This window comes from Rhinolophus sinicus, chromosome 5 (genome assembly GCF_057876585.1).
Source record: "Rhinolophus sinicus isolate RSI-liver-muscle chromosome 5, RSI-T2T, whole genome shotgun sequence".
Classification (NCBI taxonomy): Eukaryota; Metazoa; Chordata; class Mammalia; order Chiroptera; family Rhinolophidae; genus Rhinolophus; species Rhinolophus sinicus.
The window spans coordinates 102909727-102925000 of NC_142505.1; the positions used below are offsets into that span (position 1 = coordinate 102909727).

The following is a 15274-nucleotide window of genomic DNA, read 5'->3' on the forward strand; positions in this document are numbered from 1 at the left end:
GGCCTGGGATTGGTGCAGTCTGTCCCCATCCTGGGGCAGGAAGGGGTTGGGGTGGCTTTTCTGTGTACTTGCCCTGGAGCCTAGAATAGAACCTGAAGGTACCCTCCTTGCCACCTGTGACTACAGCCAGGCACCTGTGTGAAGGAAGCTGTGAAATCTGGCTGCTCTGGGCCGACTGCTCCTTTTCACTCTGGGGCCGGTCATCGGGGCCTCAGTGAGCGGCAGTCTGCAGGCTGCCAACTCCCCTGATAGGTCAGCTTTAGTTGGCGCCCTGATCCTGGCTCTGGCTGAGGAGACCTTCCTGGGTGGCCAGAGGTCACCACAGTGACTGTGGCTGGGATGGCTTCCTGACCCTGTCAGCGGCTGGTCAGCTTGGCCTGTGCCCTCCACAAACCCCAGCTCCTCCCAGCCCTGCAGGAAGCCCAGTTCCTTCTCTGCAAACTGACGGGGTCTCCCCCTGCCCAGGGCCTGTGGAAAGGCTTGTCAGCCATAGGTCAAACCTCAGCTCAAACATTCCCTCCTCCTCCAGAGAGCCCTCTCTGATACACCCAGCAGGAATGTCCCCACAGCATGCACCAGCGTCTCGGTGAGACCTGTCTTATTCTGCCCGTGGGATGGTTGCTTATTTATATGCGCATCTTGTTCCCTGGACAGTTTTAACTCTGTGGCCCCTACACCTTGCCCAGGACCTGGCCCACAAAAGGTGACTGAACGATATTTACTGAATCAGTGAAAAAGGGCCCTACTGGTCCCAAACTAGGGCTGCCTCAGGGAAAAGTATCTGAAAGCAAAACCATTTCTAATATGGTTTAATATTGGGGACTTGATGATTGGCACTAAAGGCTTGGCATGGGGCACTAGGCATGGGCATCCTTCCCCGGGTTCCTCCCACGGGTAAGAGAAAGGGTGTTGGGTCTCTCCAAGGCCCCTGCTAAGCCTCATCTGACTCCCTGACAATGGCTGGAGGAGGCCACAATTCTCCCGGTTCCCGTTTCGTTCCCTTCGTCCTGACTTAGGCAACAGCAGAGGGTTCCAATGTCCCACGGGCAACGTCACCCCTTCACCACCCCATGCAGAGCTCACCTCAGTGTGGGGAGGGCGGGGTTCTGCTGGGGGAGGACCCCGAGCTCCGGACAGAGCCCAGTGGCTCCGGAAGCCTGGATGCCACCTTCTGTCCTTGACATGCTCACGTGGAGGCTCAATTTGCCAAGTGCTTTCTCAAACCATAACTGTCAACAACACCCCAGAGGTACCTCTGATACTCTCCACAGTGCACAGGGGAGGAAACTGAGGCAAGAGGTTGAATACTGTGTTCAAGCCCAGATGTGGCTGCCACCACAGGCCTGCCCTGGGTTCTCTGTCCCTTCCACTTGGCGCATGACCAGCGGCTCCAGGAACCATGTTCGGAAGCCCTGACTTCAGGGAACTCTGAGGCCACGGGAGACACTCCTCCTGGTGTTTATTGTACTCAACTGTCCTAACTGGCTGGTCCTCCCGCACCCACCCTCCACCTTGGACCTTCCGCTTGGTCCTTTAGGCTTATCACTGCTGCTCTCCCTGCTCACACAAATTCTTCCCTTTCTTCCAGATCCTTCCCCGGGAAGGTTCCCTTGTGGGCCAGCACTTCCCAGACTCCTGTGTCACCACCACCTGGAGGCTCCTTAACACACAGATGGCCCTGCTGACCCCAGAGCTTCCATCAGCCGGCCTGGGGGTCGGGTCTGAAGGGCGTTTCTAGCAAGTTCCCAGGGGCCACTGCTCTGGGACCACACTTCGAGAACCACTGGTTTAGCTAACGGTTTTCAACAGGGTTTGTTGGGGGTGTATTGTAGGTCATCGGGGAAGTCTGTGGAGGGGAGCTCTGCGCCCTCCAGCAAGGTCTTGCTTCTGTGTAAGTGTTCTTGAGTTCGATATAAAAATTTCGGTTGGCGAAAGGATTTAGTTACTGGGGAAAAAAGTCTGAAAACGGCTGCTCTTGCCCCAATCTTTATCAAATGGACTCTTGCTTCAGAGGGGAAGGCCAGCCTCTGAATGCGGGTCTCAAATACCCTCCCCCACCAGCTGTTTTACCTGATTTTGGGTGTAACAGACCGACACCTCTCCTAATAGTCATCTTTGTAACTATTACAAAAATATGGATAACTACAAGAATTTTTCACTTTAGTAACTCAGGATTATTTTTGCTGAAAAGGAGACCACAAGTCTAACATATGTAACGAGCAGATCTGTGATTGCACAGACGCCATTACTTAAGATGAAGCTAGATTTAAGAAGTGAGCAGATTTCAAGTCGATGTGAGGTAGCGTGGTACGGAACAGCACAGCTGACAAACCGACACTGTAGAACTCAGGGTGACTGTTGGAAGGACCGAAGTTCAGGAACGACTGTCCTTCAGAACAGTTTGAAAATCACTTTAGGAACAGTCCTACCTCCCTCAGAGCCGTGGAACGTCTTCCCCTTGAACTGCATGCTAATCTCCCTGTTTTCTTTCTTAAACTAATAAAAGATTAGGATGACATTTTGAAAAGGGCATCTCATTAAGCAGCCTTGTCCCCTTTGGAGCTCAGGGGCTCCTGCAGTAATAGCCAGCTGGCCATTTATCTTACGGTACCGAGGTGTCACCTCCCCCGGGTCTGCCTTCCTCTCCTGCCTCTTCCTCCCACACCACCTTTCTCCCTCCCACCTGCCACACCCAGAAAGGAACAGTGTAGATGTTGGGGGCTCGGGAGAAGAGGCATCAGTTACGCAGCAGGGCTGGAAGCAGGTGGCAGACACGGCGACCATGCATTGGAGGGACCGCGGCGCTTACCTGTACACCGTGGTTGGCGGGGAACTCAGGCTGTCGTAGACGAGCCTCACGTGGCCTTGGTACAGCTCCAGTGCCAGGGGGTCGTTGTCCCCTTTGTAGAGAAGGATGCCATTGTCCTTGTCAGTGGCCACCTGGAGAGAGGCATGTGCGTTAGGGCTCCCCTGAGGCCGAACCTCTCCACCTGATCTCAGAGCCTCTTCACGTGGCATCTTCTGAATGACCCCCGGAATCCATGTCCCGATGTCCCCCTCCGTCTAGACTGCGAATTCCCAGGAGTAAAGCCTGTACTTATACATACTCCGGAAAATGCTGATGGGGTCATTCAACTCAACAGACATTTATTGAGCACCCATCACGTTATATTTCAACCTACCCACCTACCTGCCGGGAGCCCTGAGCTCTAACCTGGCCTCTCCTGCTGACAGGCAGCGCGATCCCACCCAAGTCCCTGCCCCTCTCGGGGGCTCAGTCTCTCTGTACAAAGTGTAATAATAATTATAAACAAAATGCTGACAATTACCATTGAGTTCAGTGTTTACTATGAACTGGGCCCCGTGCTAAGAGTGCTCTGGGGAACTGTTAAAAACCTCTGTGTCTGGGCTTCACACCAAACCAATTACCCATGAGTCTCTCCCTGGGGGGCGGGGCCCAGGCAAAGACAATTTGAGAAGTTCTCCAGGTGATTCTAATGTACGGCCAAGGCCGAGAACCACTGGTTTCCGAAGTTGTTGCCCAGAAGGCACCTGTTTGCCGGGCGCCTGGCTGCAGGGCCGGGTCCTCTGACTAGTCTGCCGCCACCTGGCACAGGTACAGCCTGAAGGAATGGGCTGTGGAGCAGGTCGCCTGGTAGGATGGAGTGTCTGGGCACTGGGTGCTGCTCTAGCTATTTGGGACCCAGGGTGGGTGGGACGGAGGGAGGAAGGCAGGAGGGCGATGAGGACCCAGGAGGGGGTGACAGCAGCCAGAGCTTCCTTCTTGGTGGTGCCCAGGCCAGCCCTCCTCTCAGAGGCCTGCCCACTGGACTGTAGGCCCCATGAGGCAAACGAGGCAGCTGGGGCTTCTTGCGCATTTCTGTAGCCCCAGCGCCTAGAACGGTGCCTGGCATGGACGGCACCTAACAGGTCTTTGTTGAATGAGTATTTGCTCCGCAAGCTTAAGGCTGGGCTAGCACGGCCATAACAAAACGGGGGCAGGGCCCTGTTAGCACCACGTGGCAGAAACTACTAATCAGTCTACACCCTCTACCTGTATCTCCGGGGTTCCCCCTCCCCAGCAAGCCCCTTTCTCTATCACACAGAACAGCATTTACTTCTCCCAGAAATGCAGTTTGGAATAAATGTGCTGAGGTCCACAGATGAGGAACCCGGAAGAAGTTAGTTGGAAAGCACTGGGTTCATACTAAATGGTTTTCCATTCCCTGCTTGTGTGCGCCTCTGGCCCTTTGCACACGCTCATCTCAGCCTCTTCATCCTGCCCTGTCAGCCCCTCACCCCCTTACCCCTTTCCAGGAAAACTCCCGCTCAGCTCCCAGCTTGGTTATCATTGCCTCTGGGGAACCTTCCCTGATTCTCCCCAGCAGCGGGGTCACTGCTCTACCTCTGTGCTTCCATAACACCCAGGGCTGTCATCGTCCCTTTCCTTGTCATCCGCTCTAGGCAATGGGCTTGGCCTGCCTCGTCCACAATTGAATTCTCATTGCCCAGCAGTTGAATGAATATTCCCTACAGACATGAATGAATGAGGCTGGAAGTGGGGGCTACTGGTTGCCATGAGAGCTGGTCAGGGGTTGTCTACGGAACCCTCTGGACACAGCCGGCCCAGATTGCCAAAGCTGTGGGGGAGGGGCAGGACCGCTCTGATCTGGGGTGCCCCCGCTGTTCTCAGAACAATCAGAGCTTGGGGAGTGTGGGATGCGTCTGAAGGCTGGGTGGGCTGGCACCTACCTGCAGGGAGATGTTGGCCTGGGGCCGGGCCTTGGCGGAGGCCAGTTCTACATAGGAGTCCTTGCCCACAAAGTTGACAGTGATGAGCTTCTCACACCGCGGGCCGGCGAAGCCCGGGGGGCAGCGGCAGGTGGGCTCCTGCTGTACCACGATGCACTGGGCCCCGTTCTGGCACTCGTACTGGTCGCAGGGGCTGGTCTGCAGCAGGACCATAGGCGGGGGGTGCTCGCAGAAGAGCCCACTGAAAGGGGGTAGAGAAGAATGAGGCGAGAGGAGACCATCAGCTATTCTGGCCAAAGAGCCCCTGGCAGAGAGGTGGGAGCAAGATGGGAGCCGGGACGAGGTCCAGGGTCTAGTTCCAGCCCTGTTTCTAACTGGGGCAAGTCTTCCTTCTCCAAGCCCAAGCTCCCCCAGTTTTAAAATAATCAGGTTGGATTAGAGCTCAGGTCCCCAAATTTCAGTGTGACTAAGAATCACCTAGAATGAACTTGTTAAAAGAGCAGATTCTCATGCTTTCACAGGTGAATGGACAAATAAAATGTGGCCTATACACAAAATAGATGCTTACTGAGCCTCCAAAAGGGAGGGAATCTTGTCACACGCTACTGGATGAACCTTGAGGACATTATGCTCAGAGAAATAAGCCAGTCACAGCAAGACAGGTGTAATATGACTTCAATTATATGAGGTCGCTAGAGTGGTCAAGTGTGTTGGGACAGAAAGTAGAATGGTGGTTGTCAGGGGCTAGGGGGAGCAGAGAATAGGGTGTCAAATTTTAATGGGTACAGAGTTTCAGTTTTGCAAGATAAAAAACAAAGCTCTGGAGGGTGTACAGCCATGTGAATGCACTTCATGTCACTGAACTGTACACTTAAAAATGACTAAGATGGTACAGTGTCTGTATATTTTACCACAACTTAAAACTGTTATAAAAAGTGCGGATTCCCAGCCCCTTTGCCTCACCTCCCAGTCCTAATTTAGCAGCTGTGGGGCAGGGCTCACGGGCTTCTGAGCTCACAGGGCTCAGCCAGGCTTTGGAAGCACTGGCCTTGAGAACTTGGGTTTCTTCCAGGCTCTCCTTCCCAGCCTACGACCAAGGCTCATTTGCACGGCTGGGTTTATGCCACCCAGTGGGTACTGACACAGACGGAACTGTCGCCGGTCGGACCCCCCTGACATGTGGTCCCTGCCTTCCCTCAGTCATCCCCGTGCCCTTTCCTTCCCATCAGTGTGGGAGCTAGAGCTGGAACCCAGGCCCCTCCTTCCACTGACACCACAGACAGCTCCTGACCACCTGGCCAGTGCCTCCCATCTCCCCTTTCTGTCCTGGCATCACTGAGTCCAGTGACCGACCCCAAACCCTCCATTCGCCTCCGTTTGTCTGCCACAGGGCATCGTATTATTTTTGTTCTGTAACCAAGAAAGAAGATCCTGCCAGCGTGGCCATGTGGTTCCTCCCACCCACCTCCTGCAAGCTGGGCTCCAGGGAGTGGCACGTGCCATTGCATGGAACCGGGGCCCAAGCGTGACGTGATGGGAGCTGGCCCTCAAGTCCAGCTGGCCCTCACCTCCCTTGCGGAGGTGACCGGGCAGCTCTCCTCTCCGTCTATAATTCGGAGTTAACAACACCTGTTCTGGGACTTGGGCGGGCTGAGGAAGGTGTGGGGGGGAATAAAAGTGACTCAGAGACGCAGGGCTGGGGCTGCCGTGGCCCTCTGGTTGCCAGCCCACTGGCCCCTGGCGTGTGGCCCAGATGGCACCTTCCAGAGGGCCCCGCCACGTACCTGAAGCCCTGGGGGCAGACGCACGTGTAGCCATTGACCGCGTCCAGACACTGGGCCCCATGGCGGCACTGGTGGGCCACGCACTCGTCACTGTCCACCTCACACAGCTTCCCACTGTAGCCAGGGACACACTCGCACCTGGAACACAGCAAAGCCGGGCTGCTCCAGGCCCGTCCAGGTGGCTGCTCCTCCCTCCTCGGCACCCAATAGCTCCCCGTCTACTGCCACAGGCTCCGAAAGCCTGTTCCCACAGTTGCTGTCACTGGCCATCCCCAGCCTCTGGTCCCTGCAAGTCCACTCTGCCTGCTTCCAGTGGGGCACCTTGTCTTCAGGAGCCAGGCTGAGGCACACAGGCTGGGACTCACTCAGGTGTGGGCTGGACCCACCACTTTCCAGCCCTCGCGTGGGGCTGGGGCTGTGCTAAGCGCCCTCCTGAATGCCTCACTGAGGCCTCCCAGCATCCCGCAGGGGCTCCTCCACGACGAGGGGGAGACCCGGCTCCGAGAGAGTGGACGTTCCGTACGTCCCCACAATGCAGGGACGCCTCGTTTACACTGACCGTCGGACGCTGTTCTTAGTGTGTCAGCCACTCCTTACCGCTCCGCTTCACCTTCTTCCTCTTAAATGTGACTGATGATGAATAATTTCACCTCTTAAGGTTGTTTTAAAAACTCAGTGACGCCCACTGCGCAGCGCATGAGGCAGACACGGAGCGAATGGTACGGAGAAGGTGATGGCGATGGTAGTGAAGATGACGTGTTCGTACTCCCTTTGATTTGATCTCCTTTGCTCATTTTCCCCCGAGATTCGGGCTGGGATAAGAACTGTGAGTCCCCCTGCCCTAGCAAACACCTCATGCTGCCAGGTGACAGCATGGGAGCTAGAGCTACTGCCCCAGCCCAGGGCCCTGCAATGTGTCACCAGGGCCACCTGGTCCTGTGGGCCCAGGTTAACAATGTCAGAGAAAGCTGCTGTGCTGCGACTTGGCGTCCCTGAGTGTGGGCCCGAAACAGGCATCGCTGGGCTCCTTGTGTGGGGTAAGACTCTGCCGAAGTCCCAGTGAGAAACAGAAGGTACGTGACTCACGGGCTTAGGCACAGCCACAGGCACAAACATAAACACTTCCTGCCTCTTCAGCCTCCTGCAGGGCCTGGAGCCTGCGTACCTCTTGGCCCACCAGCTGAATTCTACTGGGCAGAGTAAAAATCACCACAGCCTTCCCAAGTCAGAGTAGGAAGGTGGTACCAACAGGGGGAGGTGGTACAGGCAGGGTGGAGTGGAAAGCAAGACCTCAGAATACATAAAGGAACCTAACTGGGGAAGAAGCATCAGGACAAAGGATGGTCCTCGCTCCCCCCCGCTTTAGGAGTGGACAGAAGTGGCTTGAGTCCCAAGAGGATCCTGGCATTGGTTTTGCAGAGCCTGGTGCAGACTGTGGATTCATGGCTACGTAAAGCACTCAGGGGCTGGGGTGTCCCTGGAAGGGGACAAGTTCGACCACGGTACAATATGCTAAGATCTGATCTGTTTGCCTTTGGCATAGTTGTGGGCTCTCACCTCATAGCTCATACCCCCAGTCTTTTGAAGACACAGGTCGGGAGTGCCTTTGTGGGGTGCATGCTGAGTGCTGCCATCCGGCCCTCGGCCAGTGCCTGCACCACCTTCCCGTCTGTACCACCTTTCCCTTCCTCGTAGGCTTCTGGGTCTGTGTCTTCTGAGCTCTTAAGTGCCTGCAGAGCTACTCAAGCTGTGGGACCTTCTCCAAGGCATCAACAGCTGCTCAGTACTTACAGGGTCAAGTTCAGCCCTTTAGGCCTGGAGTCCAAGGTCTTCATGGGGAATTAGGGAAGCCGTGCTTACTTGCAGACCACGCAGTGGCGGTCTGGAGGCACATGTGCTTACGTCCTTCTTTCCAATGCCACAGTATTCTCCACACCTGCGCTTCCCAAACTTGGATGAGCACCCAAAACACCCAGGGAGCTCGTTAGTGCAATTTCCGCTTCAGGAGAGGCCGGGGCACTAGCATTCCAGACAAGTTCCCACGTGGTGCTCACGCGGCTATCACGGGCCTCACTTCCAATAGCGAGAATCCACCCAACATTTTGTCCTCCGCGAAAGAGGAGCCTGTGCTGTGATAACCTCGTTTCCTATTGTTTTCAAAGGTTTCTTTTAAAGTGTAAGACTGATGCGATTTTCCTAGGTATTTGACCTAGTGATTCTGGACGCGGGTGGGGTACCCAAGGGACAGCCTTGGTCCCAGGACACCAGGCATGTCCAGATGTTGCTGGGGACTCAGTCAGGCCTGGACTGACTCATGGCTGCAGCGTTCTCCATGCAGCGTGCCCAGGCAGCTCGCTTCCCCCACTCAGACAGCGGGTAACAAGCAGCCTCTACATCCTAGGATTGTTGAGTGTTACGTGCACGGTGCTGACACATGGTGAGTCCTCAGTACATGCCACTCACTGTCATCTTTACTTCTGTGATTATTTTCAGTGTTTGTGGGTCGTGTTCACAGTATTTTCAGTGCTTCGGCATGTTAGTATTTGAGTGTTTATATCGCAGATAGGCATACAGTACCATCTGTCCTGTGGAGACCTCATTAGAACAGCACACAAGGAAATCTCCAAAGTTAAACAGCTTCAGACTTGGGGAAAGGTCTCTCGCTGATGTCCCTGCAGCTGGCCTTGTGATGTGAGTTGTTATGGTGATGGGAGCGGGGAGGGGGATACAATGATAAAATGTTGCACTGGGAGGAGAGATTTTTTTGATTTAAAAGAAAAAAATCCACATTATTGAGCTGGCAGTAGACCTCAGAAATCTCGATGTAGTGCATAAAAATACTGTCTCAAGGTTCTGAAAGCTAGACCGGTGTCTTTCTTTTCTGTATCGTCCTAGAACTCAAGGGCCTTGGTTACAGTAGTAGAGTGAGGTTTTGAGAGACAAGTACCAGAGGATCGTGGTCTCTGGCGCTGCTTACGTCTCTGGCCTTAACTCCCCAGCACCCCGACCCCAGACCTGCACCCTGGACACTTCTGACCAGTCTTCACGCTCACTGTTCTTTTTCCAACCGGCATCCTGAGCCTGCTGCCCACTCGGCCTGGGGTGCTGCTGCCCTCCTCTGCACCTACGCACGTCCTGCCCACGTCCTGCCCATGTCCTGCCCACATCCTGCCCACGTCCTGCCCACGTCCTGCCCACGTCCCAGCCACCATCACTGTCTGCTAGGCACATGCAAAGCCCTCTGCATGCCAGTCCAGCCTGCTCTGTTGTGGGTTCAAGTTTATGGTCTGGGCATCTCTTCCCTCCCCTTCGCCTCTTCCTTCAGTTAAAGAGCAGCCCTGAACTGAAGTCCAATCCGGGGGCAGGAAAAGCAGGGAGAGGGGTTTTGGGAGGCACCCCTCACCCTCACTCACACGCAGGTAACTGGATTGCCTGACAGCCCAATTGGCACCTCTCTAGGGAGCGGGGGCAGACAAGGCAGCTTTGAAGGAGGGTGCACATGTGGAAGCACTGAAGCTTCCTTTGCTTTCAGCCGAACCAGAGGCCCTAACACACCGCTTGCATCTTCCTGGTGAGGAGCTGTAGGCTTGGGATGTCAAAAGAAAGGAAACAAGGAGACGCCCCCCACGCCCCCCTCTCAGCCTCATCTACTCTAGACTCGCCTCCACCTGTGGGCCCTAAATCCTGCCCATCCTTTGGGGTTCACTTTACATCCCGCCTCCTAAAGTAAGGCGGGGGCGTCCGCCTCTGCTCCAACAGGCCCTTCTCTCCCATGCTGAGAACCCCAGCAGTACTCAGAGCCAGAATCAAGGACCCTAGAAATTTCTTCTTTTCTAGGGGAGGGGGACAGAGAGAGCCCTAGAGCCTCTGCCTCAAACCCGGACTGTGTGGAGTCCCCAGGACCCCGTGCTGGGGGCACGAAGCCAAGCCTCACCTGAATCCTTTGTCCAGGGAGACGCACTTGGCCTCATGCTGACACAGGTTCATCCCGGGCACACAGTGGTCAATCACCTCGTCACACAGCTCACCTGGTAGAGTGGGGCGGGAACTCAGGCATCAGGGGGTCATGGATATAGGAGCCCCGCATTTGCTCTCTTGGCCCATCCTCTCCCCTGTACCTCAGCCTCAGTTTCCCTAGCAGTGACAATGGGAAGATTCCAGGATCTCTCCTGGGCCCTGTCATAGCACCATCATTTGGTTTTTTCACTCCATCATTCAGAGGCTGCTGCAGTGAAACCACCGTGCCCGACCCTGACCTTGGGCTCTGCTTATTTGTTTTTTTCATTCCACATCTCTTTATTGAGCACCTCCTGGGTGGTAGGCACTGTGCCAGGTGCTGGGGACACAGCAGTGACCTGGTCCTGTTCCCTGTCCTCCCCATGGCTGTGTTGGGGAGACCTACAAATAAGCAGGTGACGACAACACAGAGATGGAAGTGGGAGGACAGGTGCCCTAAGGGAAGCCCAGAGGTTTCCTGGCGGTGCAGACATGGCTTAGCAGCACAGTTCACCTGTTACAGAGAAGTAAGCCCCTTGGATGTTCTCAGAGAAGAAACTATGGAAGGCATTCGGAATTCTGGTCTCTGGAGACATTCCCTTTGAAGTCCACAGAGCCACGAAATGCCTAATGGGTCATAAATACCCAGGGAAGGCCCTGGCATATAAGCCCTGCAAAGCTCACACCCCCTGAAAGTGTTTTGGGAATGTGAGGGGTGACACAGGCTGGCAGGGGTGAGGCGAGTAGTAGGTATACCTCTGAGCTTGGGATTTCCTCAAATTCCACCGGGTCACACCAGGTGGAGAGCGATCGCGGAGAGGCAGACTAGCTGTGGCCGATCTCTCAGAGCTGGGGGTGTGGGTGTGGGTGAGAGAAGGCTGCCTACGGCTCCCAGGGAATAGCTCAGAGGAAGAAGGGTCCAGAGGGTGGGTGGTGTGGGGGGGGGAAGAATGCCTGACACAGCTCTGGAGTCTATTCTCCGCTGTGGTGAGACAAGCTGACCCCTAGCCTGTCCTCATTTTGCTGCCAGCCTTTCAAGACCACAGAGGGCACTGAGCTCTTACAAGCCTCTTCTTCCTTCTCTGTGCAGAGACCCAGAGAAGTGCACAGGAGAGACCTGGGACAGACAAAGCCACGACATCCCATCCTCAGAACAAAGTGCACTATATCAGAAGTGCACCTGGTCAGCTGCAGACACAGGCGGCGCTCGGTGGGGGCAGAAAGCCACCTCCGAAGTGTCCCCTCAGCATCCCCCACTGCTCATTTGCCCACATAAATTCAGTTCAAACCCTTTGCCCCAAAGCCGATTTTGAGCCCTCTGCCTTCTCTTTCTTCTTAGCTGTTGGGATGTTTACTCTCTTCTGGCCTTGAGATTCTTTTGGACCAATGATTTTAACTCTATGACTCCTCTCGTCTTAGGTATAAGATGTCCCAGAAGGCCCTAGTGGGCGGACCTCAGACTTCTCTGTAAATCTAGTAGTGAGTTCAGTGCTCTGTGTACGGTAGGTGCACAGTGAGTGTTCCTTGTTGCTAATTCAGCGTGGCTGTAATTACACTCTCGGAAGACGTATGCCATGAGGGAGGCTGACCCTCGGCGGGTTTGCCCTGCACTTTCTCCCAGCACTGAGCCTTCTCGGGAGCCGGGAGGCCTAGATTAAGAAGGTGGTTTTCCGGTGGCCTCGGCACATGCCTGCAGTCCCCAGGGCTTGGCTGGGATACATGGCTTTTGGGCTGGAGGTCTGCATGAGGCAGCGGGGCCACTGGGTTTCCGTCTCTGCCGGCCTCAGGACGGCTTCTGTTCATCCTCCTCCCACCTCATGTGTGACGCCTCAGCCAGGGCCCACCAGGCTAGGGTGGGCGAGACCCTAATCGTCCTAATCTTCATCCTGGCCTCAGGCTAGTATTTCCTGAGATACGTTTCTTGCAACACAGAGTGTCTGCGTGAGGAAGGGTGTTCGGGGGTAGGGCAGGAGGGAAGCTCTGAGATCAAATAAGGTGACAACATTAAATGGCTTTCTTTAAAGCAGGAATTGTCAGCACGCCTGACATGCTAATTTGCATCGTGGGCTCCAAGAAGAGGGCTATTATTATACACAGTGCTACCCAAACCCTTTTGCTCATGGAGCCTTTTTCTCAAAGCATTCACGGAATTCACGGAATCGCAGTTTACGACAGGCCAGGGTAGGTTGATCCTATCACAAAGTAGGCTGCTTGCACAACTTGGTCGCATTTTGTTCACAATCGAATGGTATGTTTAACTATCCCTATCCTCATTAGGGGCTGTTACCATGTTTCCCCAGAAATAAGACCTTGCTGGACAATCAGCTCTAATGCGTGTTTTGGAACAAGACTTAATATAAGACCCAGTGTTATAGTAATATAAGACTGGGTATTAGATTGTATTATATTATATTATATTATATTATATTATATTATATTATATTATATTATATTATATTATATTATATTATATTACTGGGTCTTATATTAATTTTTGGTCCAAAAGATGCATTAGAGCTGATTGTCCAGCTAGGTCTTATTTTCGGGAAAAAGGACTATAGGAAATACAGGTGCTGTTCTGGGGGTGGCTGGGGAGTCACCTCCTACGGGCAGCCTCCCTTCATTCTCCACTGGGTTAGGCTGCTTCTCTGTGACCCCACGACAAATGAGAACAAGCGTCATGTTCTCATTGTATTGACCGGGGTCTCTCTCTACTTCCTGATGAGCTCCTTATGAGAAGGATCTCTGTCTTGCTCATTTTTGTATCCCCAGCTCCTAGCAGAGTGTCTGGAAAATGTAGATTTGCAGAGAAGGCTGACTAGACCGAAACAAAGCATAAACACAATGCCAGTGTCTGTTACCCTCACACCCCTGGGCCTCCAGGTTCCCCAGGGAGGTCATGGCCATTAAGTCAGTGAACAGGCGGGGAGGGAAGGAGGTGGGGTCCCTGGAAGAAGCTCAGAGAACGGCTCCCGCCCTACCATCACACACAGCCCCCCTTGGTGCCGGGCCTCACCTGTGTAGTTAGGGGGGCAGACACACACGTAGGTGTTGATCCCGTCCACGCAGGTGGCGTTGTTCTCACAATCATTATCGTCACAGTCGTCCGGGTTGAGCTCACACCGTTGCCCCTCAAAGCCCAGAGGGCAAGAGCAGCTTTGGGGACGTGTGGGTAGGCAGGAGGGGAGCCAGGGGTCAGGGAGGGGGTGGGTTGAGCGGCAGAAAAGAAGATTGGGGGGGAATAGAATTAGTCAGGTTTCTCTCTGGATGGAGGCCCAAGGCAGCACTTTGGAGTCCCAACAGGAAGACCTTCCGGACTTCAGAGGCCATTTCATCTCGCCCGTCTCCGGGCATTATCGACTCCCCTGGCCCTAGGGGGCTGCCTCGCCCCTGGGGACGGTTCCCCGTGGCAGTGCCTCCCTCTCCATCCCCACAGATGGAAGTGGCTTCCTGGCTCTCGCTCCAGCTGTTTTCTCCACCCCTCTTCCTTTGACTCTTCCATGGGTAGTGTCTCTTGTGGTCAGAGAGAACCATAACAAACATCCTCCTTTGAGGGACTTTCTACTCGAGGGCAGCCTCTCTGTCCTGAGCTGGAGCAGGACGAGGTGGCCGAGATCCGGCTCTGCATTCAAGCATCTGTCTGGGAGCAAGTTCCAAGTCTGCCACTTCCTAGCTATTTGACCTTGGGAAAATGACCTCAATTCCCTGTCTCAGTTTCCTCATCTGTTGACTGGGGCAATATTATTTACCCCCAGGGTGGTTGCGGGGATTAAATGACATTATACGAGTAAAATGCGTAGAAGGGTACATGGTACATAGGAAATGCTCAGAACATGTGAGCTGGATATAGTTCTAGACAAAACCTTTTCCCACGGAGCCCCCTCCAGCTGCTGGCGGATAAGGGGAGGGGGTGGGAGGACCCTTCTCCTGCCAATACTGAGGCTTTCTGGGGAGTTAGGCTTTAAACACCACAGATCGGCACGGCACATTTCCTGAAGTGTTAAATCTCTTGGACGAAAACCTCAGCTCACCGTCCTTTGCATAACCTTGGTCATATCCCCAGGATTAGACATGCAAAATAAGTCAGAACCGATGAAGGCCGGGCAGATGAGAAGGGGCGAGGGGGCGTTTGGGCGTCCAGGTGGGAGGTGAGTGTCTGAGGAAATGAGTACTACAGTGAATCGTACTTCCTGTGGCCGACCCATAGTCATGGATTTGCACCCCATCCATGAATGTGTATGGAATTCCAGGTCTGCTGAAACAGACTGCTTTGGTTTGGGTTCAGCTAACAAAGTAAACTAATAGGAAGTGGATTTCCAGACTCCTACTCGACTTCCTTTCCTCTACAACCTGAAAACCACATCACATTTTCTACGAAAGGCCAGGGTGTCCTTGAGTCTGAGCTCTTAGGTAGAGACAAATGACTCATTCCTTTTTTCTGGATGTTCATGAGAAAGGCTATTTCTTTAGAGCCAAGAGAAAGAGGGGGTAGGTTTTCAAAGATCTGACACCATGGTGTTGCCTACTTTCCTGAAACCAGTTACTCTGGCTGTCCCCAGAGCCTTTGGAGTGCGTGAAAAGGGGATATGGACGGCTGGTCAAGGGGACGGCGGGGTGGGGGGAGCCTAAAGTCTCCCCTGCACTCACTGGAGACTCGGTGGGGGGATTGTCAAGGTTAGCTGTGAGGATGTAGGACAGGTCATGTCTCCCTGGTCTTGGTCTCCTGTCCGGCCAGCTCGGCC

The 15274-nt window shown here is 54.2% G+C and overlaps 1 protein-coding gene across 1 annotated transcript in view; it reads right to left on the reverse strand.

Annotated features, from left to right (window-relative positions):
• SLIT3 (slit guidance ligand 3) overlaps positions 1-15274 on the reverse strand; it is a 553294-nt gene that overhangs the window by 14486 nt on the left and 523534 nt on the right. Inside the window, exons 28-32 of the mRNA XM_019740962.3 lie at positions 13549-13688; positions 10471-10564; positions 6537-6674; positions 4753-4993; positions 2810-2940 (exon numbers count right to left, since the gene is read on the reverse strand). Of these exons, the coding sequence (XP_019596521.3) occupies positions 2810-2940; positions 4753-4993; positions 6537-6674; positions 10471-10564; positions 13549-13688 (744 nt within the window). The remainder of the gene's footprint in view (positions 1-2809; positions 2941-4752; positions 4994-6536; positions 6675-10470; positions 10565-13548; positions 13689-15274) is intronic.